This window comes from Wyeomyia smithii, chromosome 3 (assembly GCF_029784165.1).
Source record: "Wyeomyia smithii strain HCP4-BCI-WySm-NY-G18 chromosome 3, ASM2978416v1, whole genome shotgun sequence".
Taxonomy (NCBI): Eukaryota; Metazoa; Arthropoda; class Insecta; order Diptera; family Culicidae; genus Wyeomyia; species Wyeomyia smithii.
Genome location: NC_073696.1, coordinates 216,087,037 through 216,105,013, shown reverse-complemented (window position 1 = coordinate 216,105,013; position 17,977 = coordinate 216,087,037). Strand labels below are relative to the sequence as shown.

The window sequence follows — 17,977 nt, the reverse complement described above, 5'->3', positions numbered from 1 at the left end:
ATAGCTGGCGAGACATCAGCCGCGTTCGTAACGTTGGATGGGGGATGCACTCTCCAACTTACTGTTTAACATCGCTCTTGAGGGTGCAGTACGAAGAGCACACGTGGAAAGAAACGGTACGATCATCACGAAATCTCACATGCTTCTTGGTTTTGCGGACGGCATCGATATCATCGGTATCAACCGTAAGGCCGCGGAGGAGGCCTTCGTACCTTTTAAGAGAGAAGCAGCGAGATTGGGACTTGTCATTAACTCTGCCAAAACGAAGTACATGGTAGCTGGCAGAGAGCGTGGGAGTCCCCGTGGTGTTGGTGCTGAGGTGGAGATAGATGGGGAACGATTTGAAGTGGTTGACGAATTCGTTTATCTTGGTACGCTTGTGACATGTGACAACGATATGAGCCGTGAAGTGAAACGACGAGTTGCAGCTACGAACAGGGCTTTCTACGGACTGCGTAACCAACTAAGGTCCCGTAGTTTGCAAACTCGCACAAAACTAGCGCTGTATAGGACACTGATACTCCCGGTGGCCCTTTACGGACATGAAGCATGGACGCTGAAGGAAGTTGGCCGACGAGTGCTCGGAGTTTTTGAGCGTAAAGATCTGCGATCCATATTTGGCGGTAAACTGGAAGATGGAGTGTGGCGCAGACGAATGAATCACGAGTTGTACCAGGTATACAAACATGCTGATATAGTGAAGGTAATACAGCGGGGCAGGTTTCAGTGGGCTGGACATGTAGCCAGAATGCCTGACGAGAGAGCCGCCAAAACTATCTTCAGTAGAGAACCAGGAAGAGGCCATCGGCTCCGTGGTAGGCCTCGCACGCGGTGGATGTGCGCGGTGGAAGAAGATGCACGATCTGCTGGTGTACGAGGAGACTGGAGAACGGCTGCCAAAGACAGAAGAAGCTGGACATCTCTAATTCGTTCGGCCCTAGACCGGTTAGCCAACAAAGTAAAGTAAAGTAGTCGTGATTCGACTGACGCCGAAGTTGAATGTTTTGCGATCGCAAAAAACATTCAATGCAAGGTGGAAACACGCAACGAAGGAGCGATTTTTTGCAATGCTGAAAACTAGACTTGATAAAGCACGCACCGCACTAGAGGTGGAACAAAAATTTAACGCTTGTTGCTAGGTATCACGCACTTGAGCTGGGTGCTTCGGTTGATTATTCGACACGCGAAGAATGAAGAATACCACCACAGAGCGGATATCTCTTCGTTGGTGTTTTTCTAAAGTTACATAGAGCGCACGGTGCAGCCCCGAATCATTTTGCTTGCTTTTTTGCTTCGTGGCATCTCCGTCTCCTTGTACTCTGCTTATCTTCGCTATGTATATTACACGTTACAGCTAGTGCAGAGGATGAGCGCTGACGACGTATCCCGCATACTGTGGGTTACTATATATTTGTGTTGCTTTTGAAATTAAATGTCATGAATTCACAATTTACACAATTAACAATTTTTGCAACAGTTGCAATTAGTTGGATTTGTTTGTTTCGTTTAAAAGAAAGCATGCGTTTCGGTAAATATTCCCTGTAATATGAGGTTAAAATTGCATTATATGTTTGAGCCTTCAGCCAGGAAATACAGTGGAATATAATCAAGACACTAATTTGATACTTTCCGTCGTTACAGGAAGCATAATCATCAATCTTTATTCAAAAAAACGAGCTTATATTTAAAAAAATATTACAAAATTCCTAATCAAACTTGGTAAAGTACGCACAGCATCTCAAGCAGTGCTTGATTGTAACTCTAGCTCCATAACCCAAACGCACTTGGACTAGGTGCTTTGGTCTTCAGCTTGGTGCGCAACAAATTAAGAAAAGCATCACACAGCAAATATTTCTTCACGGATCAAAACGAAACGAAAAAGAAAAAAACGCGCAACGTGCCTCCAGGTGACGAACAAAAAGATTATCACACTGCATTCGTAGCTTTTTCAGCTTTTGCGCCGAGCTGGTGCGTGCTACGAATGTCTCATAAGATAAGATAATACGCTCGTGGTGCTTAGTGTCTATAATTTGGCGATGTCACCGAGTGGCTCGGAGCGGTGCTGTCTATCTGTATTGCTGTGTGGCTAACTTGAGAACATGAAACAGAGCGAGGGAAATAATCTGCGTTCACGCGACACTATATGCACCCGAAGACAGTTGGCTCTAAGTTAAAGTTGATCAAGTTTCTCTAAGTTCAAGTTGATCAAGAACTATTTGAGGTCAACGATGAGTAACTTGAGATTAACAAACCTTGCCATTTTATCAATCGAACGTGAAATCACTGGTTCCATTGATTTTGAATCTGTAATTTCAGATTTTGCCAACCAAACGGCTAGGAAAGTGAGTATCTAAATGCCTAATTATTGATTTTGCGGACAACGGAATAAATCAGTGGAAAAATCTAAGTTTTTTGTTTGTCTCAATTCCCAGTCATTTTCATTGGGGGCACACGTTTTTGTTACCGCACCAGGCCCACCAAACCGTAGCTACGCCACTGTATGCGTCCCTGTCTACCGCACAATGAAAAGTCTTTCAAACTTGTTGTAGACACATTGTCTTGTAGCTACTCATGAAGTTTCAAATTAATTTTTTATGCGATTTATTTTGTGCGGTCCCTATCCCTCACACAAAAACAAGTTTGACTGTATAAGAATAAATTCACATTGGATTCGCTATAAATTATTGTTTCTGTAAACTAGACAGATACAGTATGTAAAAAAATTATAGACACCCCCCCTGTACTGTTGCTTACCCAATTGAATACTTGCAAATGGGCATGCAAATGGCTTTCTTTTCTCAATGAAGTTATTCATTTAGAGTTTATCTTTCATTTAATATCAAAAACAACATTTCATAGTTAACATTTCTCTTAACATAGTTATTTAAGTGAAAAAAGGCATAAAATTCATGTCAAAAAATTAAACACACCCTGGGAACATACACGCTTAATATTTAGTGTGGCCTCCTTTCGCCAGAATCACGGCTTGGCATCGATCTGGCATAGACTCCACAAGTTTTTGGAAGGTATTTGGTTCGATTTTGTCCCATTCCTCAGAGATGACGCGCTCCAGTACATTCAAATTCGTCGGGTTCTGTTCTCGAACTTTTTTCTTGAGAATAGCCCAAAGATGTTCAATGGGTATGTAAAAAAAATAAAGACACCCCCTATTGTATCAGCACATTTATACAAAGAAACCTGGTTTGCTGCATAATACGACTATTTTTTCAAAACTGTCGAATGTCATCAAGGCAAAAGATAAATAAACTATCACAGGAGTTTTTTGAAACGCTTTATTTTTCAGAGTAGCAGTCAAAAAACTCGATCATACCAACATGTTATCTCAAAAAAATATGCACACCCCCAGTCAAATGTCACTCTGTACTCGCAATAGTTTTGTTTTGTAAATATATAGGCTGAAAACCTTAAAGTGAAAGTGTTGCTTGCTGTTGTTGTTAAAGTACACCTGCGTTTTTCTAATGTTGTGAATCAATATGGGCAAAAAATGTGAAATACCTCTGGCCATCAAACAACTTATAATTTCACACCATAAGTTGGGACATGGATACAAAAAAATTGCTGCTATGGTCGATTTGAGCAAGAATACAGTTGCTACCATTGTTCAGAAATTTAAGCGTTCCGGTATAGTTGCCCACCAGAAGGGCCAAGGGCGGAAACGAAAAACAACAGCTCGAATCGATAGATTTATTAGGCGGAAGGTTGAAGAAAATAGACGGCTTTCCGCAACAAAATTAGCAACTGAACTACAAAACTACCATGATGTTACGGTACACCCTCAAACTGTACGAAACAGGATAAACGAGATGGGTTTTGCTGGGCATGTCGCTGTTAAAAAGCCATGGCTGTCAAAAAAGAATATAATACTCAGGCTTAAATGGGCCAAGGAACATGCAACTTGGACAGTTGATGACTGGAAACGTGTGCTCTGGTCCGATGAGACAAAAATCGTCTTATTTGTATCTGATGGGATCATTCGGTCCTGGAGGAAGCCACGAGAACGATTGAATCCAAAGTGTTTGCGACCTACCATTAAACACGGAGGAGGCATACTTTTCTACATGCAAATTATGAAACAAAAGAAGTTCTACTTTTGAGTTTTATTGTAGTACGGGTTATGGTATGGGGTTCAATGTCTTGGAATGGCTGTGGAACGTTGGAGTTCATAGACAAAATTATGCCGAAGGAAGTTTACTTGGATATTCTTGAACGTAACCTTCACGCCAGCGCCAGAAAGTTAAAAATGTCACGAAACTTCATCTTCCAACAGGACGGAGATCCCAAACATACCGCAAAAATAGTGTCGCAATGGTTTGTTAAGAAGAAAATCAAGGTTCTTGATTGGGTTGCTCAATCCCCAGATCTAAATCCCATTGAACATCTTTGGGCTATTCTCAAGAAAAAAGTTCGAGAACAGAACCCGACGAATTTGAATGTACTGAAGCGCGACAGCTCTGACAAAATCGAACCAAATACCTTCCAAAAGCTTGTGGAGTCTATGCCAGATCGATGCCAAGCCGTGATTCTGGCGAAAGGAGGCCACACTAAATATTAAGCGTGTATGTTCCCAGGGTGTGTTTAATTTTTTGACATGAATTTTAGCCTTTTCCACTTAAATAACTATGTTAAGAGAAATGTTAACTATGAAATGTTGTTTTTGTAATTAAATGAAAGATAAACTCTCAATGAATAAATCCATTGAGAAAAGAAAGCCATTTGCATGCCCGTTTGCAAGTTTTCAATTGGGTAAGCAACAGTACAGGGGGGGGGGGGGGGGGTGTCTATAATTTTTTTACATACTGTAGATTGCTTCGATAAACGTAATTTGTTTATGATTTCATGTGGTATTAATGGTGAAAATGTGACATAAAAAATGTCTGTGTACCATCATGAAAATAGTCTAAATTATTTCGATCATGATACATTACACAAGCACGGATAAATAATAAGCATGCCACTCCTCAATAATGAATTTGATCAACGATTCTGGTCGCAGTAAGTTTATCCAGGAAAAAATGGCAGATTCATTAACAATCGCACACGCCGATTCGTCGCTAATAACACACAATACGTGCACGATTTCTGTTCGGAAGAGTCTTCCGTTTCATAATCATGCACTTTTGTCGTAATCTGTTTAAAGTAATTTCAAAACTCAGATGATTCTTCCAAGCGGTGTGTCATAAAATGTTGCAATGCTGTCTACCAGTATTGCCGCATTTTATGGCATTTTTTTCCATTTTAATCAACTTTCGTTGAACTGCTTGAACTGTTTAGGTATTTCGTAACCTTTCTCGTCAAAAGCGCTACATGAGTGGAGGAGAACTGAGCCTCTCCGCCGCTAGCCAAAAAGTGTAGTCATTTATTTTCGTTCACAAGCTTCATTTGTACCAAAAGTTACTTAACTTTAAATTTGTGCCTACCCGCTGAGGTTCAGCTCGCAATTGACAGAATAGTCTAATTTCACGGCCTTTACATGACTACCGCGATCGCAAAACAAACCACCCAGGTCATGGTCTCGGATCTTACTAACTAACAGCTCCATTTTTCATAATCTATCGCTGTCGACCTGCTCGAAAGCGGTAGAGGGAAAAAACGTAACGTACAATTTCATCCTTGATAAACAACTCGATATAAAGTGTAAATTAACGACTGGGGTGAATTGAAATGCTTAACCATAAGTGTAGCAGGTTTCGTTCAAGCGGAGCTGTCAGTTAGCTAGCACCTACACACAATTTCAACTTTGTAAAACCGGCGGACAGCTTACGAGCTAGACACGGGACCAGTTTCCAGTTGAACTCCAGCGCATTAGCGATATGACACATTCGTCACATCAGGACGAATTAATTCCGACTAATTCATCTATCAGATAGTGTCATCGGAATCGAATCACATCTCCGAAGGTAATAACAATTTATTTTTAACCAGCCCATGCGTATTTTGCTAAGTTATTAATTGTTTCTTCCGCTCTGCTGCATCGCAAAAGGCACCAGTTGACAAGTCACCGTAAATAGTAGGTAGTATGATTAATTACCCGCCAGCAGTAACAGCTTTAACAGAAAATTGCTTTATGGTTGGCAAAGTCATCGATTCATATCTTCGAGGTGGTCCACTTTGAACTTTTGCTGGCCGGACGACGGCAATAACTAGCCTGTGCCATGCCAATGCACGCAAAACACGAGATGTCAGACACTTCTTCTGCCACCATCAATTCCCTCTCCCTTCCGAGGAAAAAGGTGGTAATGAGTACTTTATCGAGCTCTTAACACTCGGAAGTTCATTAATGTTTTCGAGCAGGCTTTTCAATTAAAAGCTACATAAAAATTCCATTTATTCTTTATTGAAGACAATATGCCTGGAGAGCCAATTCGGCACTTGGCGCTCAAAGTGATAAACTTGCCTAGTCGGACTTCTTCTGCACGATAAATTGCAATCAAAGGTTGAAAAACGAGGCAACTGCAATGCTCACACGCTTTCCCACCACTCTTAGGATCTTACCTTGGTCGCGATTCTAGAGCTCCCCAGAGGGTCTCGTTTATTTTTTCGCCAGTCGTTATGCTCTATCGGGTCGGTCGTTGACATCCGCGATGCTGTGGGAAGCGTTGTCAGTTCGAAATTTATTACATTTTTATGACCAGTTGCTATTTGTATCGAACTGTACCGACCACACTGGCTGCCGGCAGAAAGGCGCAAAGTGGGCTTGATGGAGTCGCACCGATGCCGATTCGAACATATTTTCCACCCAGGAAGTTGTAAATCACATTCTTCCGAAACCTTCAAATTGTGTCGGCTTTACTAGACTGGTGAAGTGTCAATGATTTTATTTTATGTCACTAATCGGTGTAAATCCACTTGAATAACTTAATGGAAAAGTTTTTATGGCCGTTGCACTACATCAGTCAGCTTGTTATTTTTTTTAAATTTTACTGTCATTTCATTTTGTTTCATTTTTATCTTAAGGTTAACTCAATAATCTTCTCTACTTGTTTACTGTAACTTGTCATTAATTCTTGTTTTGTTAATTTGTTGCTCCAGTTTCCTTTTCTATAATTTTTCCGTATTTAATTTTCTGATTATCAATTTTCTTGCTCATTATGCTTCCATTTTGTAGTTTTTTTTCTTTTAATTTGTTGATTTCGAAGGTGCATTTCTGGAAATTCGTTTTTTTCTTTTGTTTTCTATTGAATTAAATGTTTGTTTGCCATACTGTTGGAATTGTTGGAATGCATAATTTTTTAACTTGTTTATTTATTGTACCGTTTATCATATTCATATTGTTTTCGTGATTTGTAACAAAAAATTTCTTGTGATTTCTAACAGGGAAACAGAAATTCTATTCCATATTGGTTAATTAGATTCTTTGCTGTTGTTTTCTATTTTTCTTTGGCTTGCGATGGTTTACCTTTTTTATTGTTTCATTTTTTCTCTGGTAACTTTTCGCTCCGGTTGTGGAATCAGTTTAAGGCTGTTATTTTAAATTAACTTTTTTTTTGTTATTTAATATTGCCGGCTCGTTGTTGCTGTTTTTTACTTCGTTTTATATTTTATTAGTTTCTTTTCTAATATGTTTACAAATTTTCCCACTTTATTCGTATTTCAATTCTTACTTTTTTAAAGAATGGTTTTTGAGTTTTCTTTCTTTATTTAATTGTTTTGTCTTAGTTTTCTCCATCCTTCTTTTGTTTAAGACATCACTAAAGTTTCCGTTCCTGCCATGTTCGGATAATCATACGCTTTTTTATTAAATTCAATTGTTTATTCTTGATTTCCTGCTTACCTCCGCTTTTTCGGTTTTCTTTATATCAAGCAAAATTTCACAGTTTTTTTAATTCGATTTTCGATTTTTTGCAACTATAGCTATGGGAACAAGCCCTTTTCTGAAAATCCATTTTTGCTCCATTTTCTTATGCATCTTCAATATTTCTTTTCTTCTTGTTTTCCTAATTTTCCTATTTGTATTATAGGTAACCATCTTTAATTATTTTTCTTTTTAATTGTTATGATTTTGGTATTTTCTCTACTAAATTTTCTGTTTTCTTATGCTTTTAATACAGTTTAAACTTTTCTTTAACTTTATTCTCAAACTAGTTTCCTTTTCATTTACTGTTATAGGTTTGTTCATCTCTGTGTTTTTTTAGAATTTCTTTCATTTGATTATTGGTTTTTTGGACAATATACAGTGCAATTGCCATATTTTTTTTTCTAATTTTTCCTCACATGAATTATTTTCTTGTTCATCTTGTACTTTCTATTTCAGCTTAGTTTTCTGTAGTTTCGAGGTTCCAGAATTTATAGAATCTCAGTTTACTCTTTTGATTTGTTCGTTAATGTTTTTTATTTTCTATACATTTTTTATATATTTTCATACACCTTCTACATATTTCCATCCGTTCATTTTTATCTTTTATTTTTATTTTTTTTTTCATTTATTTCTGAGTCTTGTTTTCTTTTCTCCTTCTTTTATTCTCTGTTTTCGGTTTTCTGTTTGTCTGTTATTTTAATTATCTGTTCCTCTGTTTTTTTTTGTTTTCCTGTCTTGTTTTTTTTATATTCCAATTTTCAGATTTTATGTTTTTCTGTGTATTTTTTAATCTTCTGTATTTCTGTTTTCTGTTTTTGTGTTTTCCTGTTTTTCGGATTTCTGTCAATCTGTTCTTCTTTTTTTCTACTTTTCTGTGTTTCTGTTTTTGCTTTTCTGTAATTCTGTTTTTCTGTGTTTCTGTTTTTCTGTTTTTCAGTTTTTTTTTTGATTTTCTGCTCTTCTGTTTTCAGTTTTCAGTTTTCAATTTTCCAGTTTTCTGTTTTCTGTTTTCTGTTTTTGTTTTCTTGTTTCCTGTTTTCTGTTTTCTGATTTCTAATTTCTAATTTCTGTTTTCTGTTTTCTGTTTTCTGTTTTATGTTTTCTGTTTTCTGTTTTCTGTTTTCTGTTTTCTGTTTTCTGTTTTCTGTTTTCTGTTTTCTGTTTTCTGTTTTCTGTTTTCTGTTTTCTGTTTTCTGTTTTCTGTTTTCTGTTTTCTGTTTTCTGTTTTCTGTTTTCTGTTTTCTGTTTTCTGTTTTCTGTTTCTGTTTTCTGTTTTCTGTTTTCTGTTTTCTGTTTTCTGTTTTCTGCTTTCTGTTTTCTGTTTTCTGTTTTATGTTTTCTGTTTTCTGTTTTCTGTTTTCTGTTTTCGGTTTTCTGTTTTCGGTTTTCGGTTTTCTGTTTTCTGTTTTCTGTTTTCTGTTTTCTGTTTTCTGTTTTCTCTTTTCTGTTTTCTGTTTTCTGTTTTCTGTTTTCTGTGTTTTGTTTTCTGTTTTCTGTTTTATATTTTCTGGTTTTCTGTTTTCTGTTTTCTGTTTTCAGTTTTCAGTTTTCTGTTTTCTGTTTACTGTTTTCTCTTTTCTGTTTTCTCTTTTCTGTTTTCTGTTTTCTGTTTTCTGTATTTTGTTTTCTGTTTTCTGTTTTATATTTTCTGCTTTTCTGTTTTTCTGGATTTTGATTTTTCTTCTGAAACCAGTTTTCTTTTTCTCTTTTCTCTTCTCGGTTTTCTGTTTTTCGCTTTCTATTTTTCTGTTTCTCTTTTTGTAATTTTCCGGTTTTCTGCTTTTATGTTTCAATACTTCTCTGTTCTTTTCTTTTATGTTTTTCTACTTTTCTGTTTTCTTTTTTTCCGCTTTCTATTTTTCGTTATTCTGTTTTTCTATTTCAAGGTTTTCTGCTTTTTTGTTTGTCTGTTATTTGATTTATCTATTGCTTTGTTTTTATGTTTTTAAATTTTCTGTTTTTCTGCTTTTATAATTATTTATATCTCTGCTTTTCTGTTTATATGTTTTAATGTGCTCTTTTGCTCTTCTGTTTTTCTGTTCTTCCGCTTTTTGTTTTTCGGTTTTCTGTTTTTCTGTTTTCCGGTTTTCTGTTTACCTGTTTTCCTGGTTTTCTGTTGCTCTGCTTTTCTGATTTTCTGTTTCTGTTTCTGTTTTTCAGTTTTTCCCGTTTCTGTCTTTAGGTATTTCTGTTTTAGTATTTCTCTTTTTTTCTGTTTTGTGTTTTTTTCCAGTTTTGCAGTTTTTTTCTTTTCAGTTTTTCTGATTTTCTGCTTGCTGTTTTTCAGTTTTCTGTTTTGCTGATTTTTTTTTATCTGTTCATCTGTGTCCCTTCTGTTTGTTTTCTATTTTCTCTTTTCTGCTTCTTGTTTTCTGTTTTTTTTTTCTGTTTTCTTTTTTCTTTTCTCTGTTTTCTGTTGTCTGTTTTCTCTTTTGTTTTCTGTGTTCAGTTTTCTGTTTTCTTTTTTTGTTTCCTGTTTTTTATTCTCTGTTTTCAGTTTTTCTGATGTTCTACTTTTCTGTTTTTCTGTTTTTATTTCTTTTTCATTTTTCTCAACAGTCCAGTTTTCTTTTACCAATTTAATATTTTCAGTTTTCAGTTTTCTGTTTTCTGTTTTCTATTTTTCTGATTTTCTGTTTCTTTTTATTGTAATTTTCTGGTTTTCTGCTTTTATGTTTTACTATTTCTCGGTTTTTATGTTTTTTGACCTTCTGTTTTTCTGTTTTTCTGCTTCTCTGTTTTTCTGTTCTTCTCTTTGTCTGTTTTTCTGTATTCTGTTTACTATTTTCTGTTTCCTGTTTCTCTATTTTTTGCTTTGCTGGTTTTCTGCTTTCCTGATTTTCTGCTTTCTTGTGTTTTTTTTTTGTTTTTTGTTTTTCTGTTTCCCTATTGTTCTGTTTATCTGTTTTCTATTCTTCTGTTTTTCTGTTTTCTGTTTTTCTGCTTTTTTGCTTTTCTATTTTTTGGTTTTTCTGCTTTATGCTTATCTGTTTTTTTTTTGCTTTTTGTTTTTCTGTTTCTCTCCTTTTTGGTTGTTTTGCTCTCTTGTTTTTTCTGTTTTTCTGCTTCTGCTTTCTGTGTTCTGTTTGTCTGTTTTTTTGTTCTTTTGTTTTCTCTGTTTTTTGCTTATTTTTTTTTGTTTTATTGCTTTCTGTTTTTCCGTTTTATTGTTCTTCTGTTTTTCTATTCTTCTTTTTTATATCTGCTATTTTGTTTTTATGTTTCCTGCTTCTTGTTTTTCTGTTCTTCTTTTTCCGCTTTCTGTTTCCTGCTTTTCTTGATTTCCGCTTTTCCTATTTTCTGTTATCCTGTTTTTCTGTTCTTTTATTTTTTGGTTTTCTGTTTCCCTATTTTTCTGTTTTCTGTTTATCTGTTGTCTTTTTTTCTGTTTTCTGCTCTTCTGTTTTTTTTTCTTTTTTTTTTGTTTTTCTGCTTTTCTGTTTTTCTGTTCTTTTTTTCTGTTTTTCTGCCGTTCTGTTTTTCTGCCGTTCTGTTTTTCTGCCGTTCTGTTTTTCTGCCGTTCTGTTTTTCTGCTCTCCTCTTTGTCCATTTTTCTGTTCTATTGTTTTCCTTGGTTTTTTCTTTTTTGTGTTTTATTGCTTTCTGTTTTTCTGTTTTCTATGTTTTACTTTTCTCTTTTACCGTTTTTTGCTTTCTGTTTTTCTGTTATTCTGTTCTGATGTTTATTTTTCTGTTTTTCTGTTCTTCTCTTTGTCTGTTTTTCTGTATATCTGTTCTTTTGTTTCCTCTGATTTTTGCTTTTCTCTTTTTCTGTTTTATTTCTTTCAGGTTTTTTGTTTTCCTGTTCTTCTGGTTTTCTGTTTTTTTGTTTAGCTGTTTCTTTTTTCTGTGTTTTGTATTCAGTTTTCTATTTTTTAAATTTTCTGTTTCTATAACATATGAGGCACATTTCGTATATTTATTTCTGAGTTTATTTATAGAACAAAAGTGTAGATTGATTAAAAAATCATTAACCGAATTATCAAATTGTTTAACTAGCTGCACTAAATTATATATAATTTAAAACCATTATCATTTACCTCTTAGTTAGAAGACATACAGTGAAACCTCCAGGAGTCGATATCGAAGGGACCATCGACTCAAGGAAATATCGACTCATAGAATTAAATTTTAAAGACGTCAATTATTCATACGATAGATTGCATAGAGTTGTGTACACTATTTTTTGTTATTTTAAACTCAAGATATCAATCAATTTTATTATCAACAGGAGCTAGAGTCAATACATATTGCTTCGCGAATCGATCCGGACCGATTGTTTTCGATATAGCTGTGTAGTTGTTTGATATTGATAAAAATTTTATTTTATTATATTAGTTGATCATTCAAATCCACAATTCTACAAAAATAATTCAAAAATGGCAATAATATGTTAATTATGTATTAAATTATGATATGTTTTATTGAAATACTGTATTCGGCAATGTTATAGATAGTTAAACTGCAGTTCTGGAGAAAAAAATTACCCTGTAAAAGTAACTTTTCCTTTGATAATAAGAGTGGAAAATAATTATAAGAAATGAGGACATTTTTATACATCCGTTGATTTTTTACACTATATATCTAGCAGCTCATGATATCATGTGACAAAATTTGCAGATGTTAAAACGTGTTGTGAGCATGTTATTAAATGTCTCTATTTGAAAGGTTTTTAGCTGGTTCGACTCTGCTTTCAAATGATCTCTAGTCCGGATGCTATTATTGCGCTAGAGTTTGTTATGTCGTCTAGTTTCGCAAACTAAATTTATTAAAAATTCGGTCAAGCCTATCATATTTGGACAACAGTCAGCACATTATTACTTCATTTCTTAGTTTTCTTCATCCTCAGCGCGAATTGAGATGTCATTTACTCTTTCACGTCAGTAGAACTTGGACAACATCGGCTCATAGAAACAAAACAACTAGCAAAGTTACCATACGGGACTATCGAGCGGAAGAGGCATCGAGTAATAGAAATATCGACTACTGGGATTGAGTTTGTATGGGAATTCGAAGGGACTGAAAATATCATCGAGTATGAGAAAATATCGACTTATAGAACATCGACTCATGGAGGTTTGACTGTGTTACAGAGCGTAGAAGCCGGCTAACTGACATTGACTCTGCCAAGTACACGTGTCACGCGTCTCCGATCGACCGAACGAAAGTTCAAGTGGCCATACAACATGTCGGAGCATGGGCATAAACTTGGCATTCGATCAAAATGAATGAGGCCGCAACATCATAAATCTGTATCACGCAACTCGTGACGCCGTCCCTTGGATAGACAAACCGCGCGGCAAGTGAACTTCAGTCGGGAAGACGGGGTTGTGCTCCACTTAAAATCTAGTGTGTACTTATAACATGTTACCCTGTTTCGTTTTAATTCACCACCCGCAAGCGTCCACTTTGGAGTCCATGTAGTGTTTTTTTTGTACCCAGCGTGAGGAAACAGGGAAAATTAAGAGCAAAATCAAAGAGCGTAAGGATAGCTGCAGGGTGTCCCAAATTCTACCATTCTAAATTTGTTATTTTCTCAGCGTCGGTATTAAAGCGTTCATTCTTTCATCATTTGAAGCCTGAACTTCTTAATGCTAGAAATTGAACATAAATAACTGGTTTATCTGCCTGAGACACCCGCACGCGTGCGTACGCACGCACGTAAATTGCTATTTACTGATTTACGACTGTGCGCGGCTTGCGTTTGTAAAGCTGGCTTCAGCGGAACAATCGATTGCCGGGTGGCTGCTGATGAAGGTAACTACCAGCAGTCCCAAGATCGAACGTCCGGCGGCAGCGGTCAGATTCCATTATCCGGTTCGTATGGCGAATGTACCCACGTGAGCGGCGTATATCCGATCAAAAAAATTACTGACCGACTAAAAGGCTGACTGCTGGCTGGCCGCATATGTTTTATGGCACTGTTAACCTTTGATGGCCACGCAGAAAAACGGTTCCAATGAACCAGTTCTTCACCAATGCCAGCTATCTAGCCTAGTCAAAGTTCATTGCGTCTTTCTTCTGCCTCTGTGGTGATCCAATTTAGATTGCAATGGGCATCAACAATTGTGCGTTGTGTGGTATTATTGATTTCACGGAAGAGTTAATTTAACGTTAACCATTGTGGTAATATATTGCCGCTTTGGGGAAGCTTTATTGTTGGAGTTTTGCTCAGACAAGAATAATGAATTGTGCGGACAGTGGTTCAACCCATGTCTATACTTTCGATAAAAGATAACTAGGCGCATAATAATAACTCAGCTTCCACAGAATAAGTGTTATTATTGCTTTGGTTGGACCCTATGAGCTGGCAAGATCGAATGCTTCCAACCTTATATTTTGCTCTACGAAAGGCTACAAAGATCGATATCGTAAACCGTGTCGTATCATGTAGCAAACGGATGCATAAATGATTGCTTATGTGCCTCTTAATTCAAGTAAATATGTTTTCAATTTGTGGCATTTTAACTCAACAAAATTGATAAATTGACATTCATTTGTTTGGAACAATTTTATGTAAAGGAAAATCTCTGCATTTTTTGTATTTTTCACTGTTTGCGGTTGTTAAATTCTATTGGAAAAAAATCACAAGAAGGTTGTATGCAAAGCCACGACCGCAAGGTTGAAGTAGAATACTTTTACAAGAAAGATAACCCGGGTGCTTGCGTGTCAGTCATTTTTTCTAGTAAATAAACGTTGACTGTTCATTGGCAGTATTGTAATTTCTTTTTGTTTGATGTTTTGAATGAAGTTCATTGAATATTTTTAAATTTTGTGGAAATGAGAAGTTGAAGTGCTGCCGAATTGTAATATGCACATTTAATACGACATCATTAAACGGGAACGGAACAAAGGCAACGGTTATGCAGAACGCGAATGCCGGCGCGATGCGATTCGCCTTACCGTGGTGAAATGTACAGCTCTTTTTAAGGTGAAGTAGAGCTATACATTTCAACAGATTTCGTCTTGCCGAATCGCATCGCGCCGTTATTTGCGTTCTACATGACCGTAGCCAAACACTAAGCGACGCAAACACGTAATAATAGTCAGAGTATGCATGTAGATGAAGATAATCAACTTTGGATTATAGCGCAAAACGAGAAAATATTAACTCTTCAAATATTCATTTGTGTTCTTCAAATTTCAGTTGTTCAATTTAATATCCGATGAAATGTCTGTTTATTATCTGATGAAGCTCTTATATAGGCCAAATGATGCATTTCCAATTTACTAGGTCCATAACTCTGCCGACCGTGCTTGGGAAAGCAATCGTATAACGACCAATCAGAGGTCGAATTTTGTGTTTTGACAAGGCTTAAGAATTTTCAATAGTACAATAGTTCGAATAATAAAATTGCAATTTCATGCATTTGGTAGAAATCTTAGAAGATTTTCTAATTGATTGCTGCAAAAATGAAAGAAATCCATCGAAAACTAATCGATTTATTAGCACTTGAAATTGGACATATTTCTCACTTTTTTCAGTTTTAGATTTTCATTTCACATCTCTATGTAGCCGAACTTCCTGATAGAAGTATTCTACTTCAATAGAGATAATATCAATAGTGGTTGTACTGTAATGAAATTAACGATATTAAGACAAATCAACCGATTACAGTATGTTCATTTGGTGTTTACTATGAATATGAGCTCAAAATGACGTCTTTATTTGGTAAATCACTCAGAAAAATACTTTTAAACCAATTAATTCGTTGTGGCTAATATATTATTTGGAAAGTTCTCATCATCATGCAATATTCTCATCATCATGAAGTGTTTTCATCATGATCATCATAATCACGCACACGTACACGTACACCATGCGTACATAGGGCTTGCACGCATGCATCATACATACATACATCATGCACATATTCGCCTTGCACACACACACACGTCATGCACACATACACTATGGAAAACTCAAAATTTTGCATTTTGGAAGGCAAACGATGCCGAATACTGTAAATTTTTCTCACACGACACCCCGTTTTTTGGGATTTTCAAACGATCCAGAGTTATAAGCAGTAGTGCTACAACACAAATCAAAATTTCTCAAACAGTTAGTAGATAATGAAAATTTCGTTCTAACTTGTATACCGTGCTCATAATATTCGCATAATAGACCCAAACATGTTAAATGATGATTGGAAATCTTAGTTTAAAGTTTTCTTGAAAATTAAATTCTCGACGCTAATTTTCAAACGCATTTTTCTCGAAACTATGCGTTTCTAGTTGTGCCACGAAACGATAATATATTTGATACAATATAACAGACTTAGATTCAATACAACGACTAAGAAGAGCATCAATTAAGAAAAAATGCAATCAGAACTTTTCGCGCTCTGTTATGCAGATATGACATTTAGATGAGGACTTATGGTATATCATGTGCGGAACCTTTTAGGCGCAGTTCAGACCTTTTGTTTCAGTAAACTGTTGTACCTTTTATAAATCTTTGTTTATGCAACGGAAATGATGAGAATTAAAAGTTAGAATTTTTTTGCCTTTTATTACATCCCTTAGAAGAGTTCAAGAGTTATGCTTATATTGCATGCACGACAATATATAAATTTCATCATTTTCGCAGTATTATATTCAAGGTAAATTAGACATGAGAGCATACGGAATAAAAAAATGGTTCGATTTCTCCTACCTCTAGTAGAAGGCCCTTCTCCAGCGTCCCAACCAGAGGTTGGACACGTGTTACCTCTGGCTGCTTTTACATTGACCTCCGTACATTGATACTCCGTACTGGTACTTGGTCTCTTCGATGCACTTCCCCCATGCTGGTCCTTCGCGCGTTTCCGAGCATCACGCTTGTATTTGGCGTTCATATATTTAGACATAGCACTGAATACACTTCCGATTGATTTCTCAATAAATGCAATAAATGCACTCGTAGTCTCTTACCCGAGAATAATAAAACACACATGTTGAACTAGTTGAAGTAAAAAGACAATTTCCACGTGTTGTAACGTGCTGGCGCACGAAATTTATGTCTGTGATAGGGAACCTTCACGTTCACGAGGTATGACTGGAGAAACGCGTCTGATAATGCGGTAAAATTTTTAATGTCTTTTTGTGCAAATTATTGTACTCAGACAAAAACCTGTTTTGAATTGGATGAATTTTTAGTGAATAAACGTTAACCGTTTGTTATTCAAAGTTGGTCATGCTGATCGCAGCCTTTGCGCTGTCCGTACAGTGGGAGGTTTACTAAATGAAGTGAAATTTAGACATTAAACTTCAATTATTTTTTATTTGCCTTGAAAAAAGCATGTTGCGGTTCAAAATCGGTTGCTAATTACAACCTTTGAGCTGCCCTAACATTGGGGGAATTAAGATACACGGACAACATGCACTGTGGAAGCTATTTCACATTCAGTAAACTAGACGGGTGCGACAAATTAGCAATTTAGGATGCAGCAATTTAGGATGCAAGCAATTTAGGATCCTAGCAATTTAGAATGCTTGTTTGCGTTGACAAAAATATTAACATATATAAGTAAAATAAAATAAAAATATTAACAATATATAAGTCATTGAAAACTTGTTTATTTGCCTTGAAAAAGGCATTTTGATTTCCAAAATTGGATTTCCTGATGGCAATCTTCATGCTGCCCCAACACGGGGGGAATAATGGCAGTCTGGCGACACACGCTGAGAAGAACCGCGCTGCTCCTGAGACGTGATGACCAACCACAGGGCTAGTGCTGCTGCTAAGAAAGGACGACTGCTGTTGTCGCTGTCTAGAACTATTATGAGCGGCTCCGGCTGAAACAGGCTCTTATATAGGCCAAATAGCATGTTTTCAATTGCAAGGTATATGATTCTGTCGACCGTGCTTGGGAAGCAATCATATAACGACCAATCAGAAGTCGAATTTTTCGTTTTGACAAGGCTTGACTATTTTCAATAGTACAATAGTGTGAATAATAAAATTACAATTATCTTCTTTTGGGAAGAATCTTAGAAGATTTTCCAATCTATTGCTGCAAGAACGAAGGAAATCCATCGAATACTAACCGATTTATTAGCATTTGAAATTGGACATATTTTTCACTTTTTTCGATTTTGGATTTTCATTTCACATCCCTATGTAGCCGAACTTCCTGAGAGAAGTATTCTACTTCAAAATCTATGATAAAACCTATTGAA

General features: G+C 36.1%; 2 protein-coding genes across 4 annotated transcripts in view; both read right to left on the bottom strand.

Annotated features, from left to right (window-relative positions):
* Positions 1–17,977, bottom strand: part of LOC129727253 (TLD domain-containing protein 2) — a 494,969-nt gene that overhangs the window by 345,534 nt on the left and 131,458 nt on the right. The gene's annotated exons all lie outside the window — the stretch shown is intronic.
* On the bottom strand, positions 8,493–9,360 carry LOC129727256 (ribonuclease 3; the record flags this gene model as incomplete). The annotated part of the gene is given in 1 exon segment (XM_055684895.1): positions 8,493–9,360. A coding segment is annotated over 1 exon segment (570 nt), but the record flags the coding sequence as incomplete, so codon positions are not given.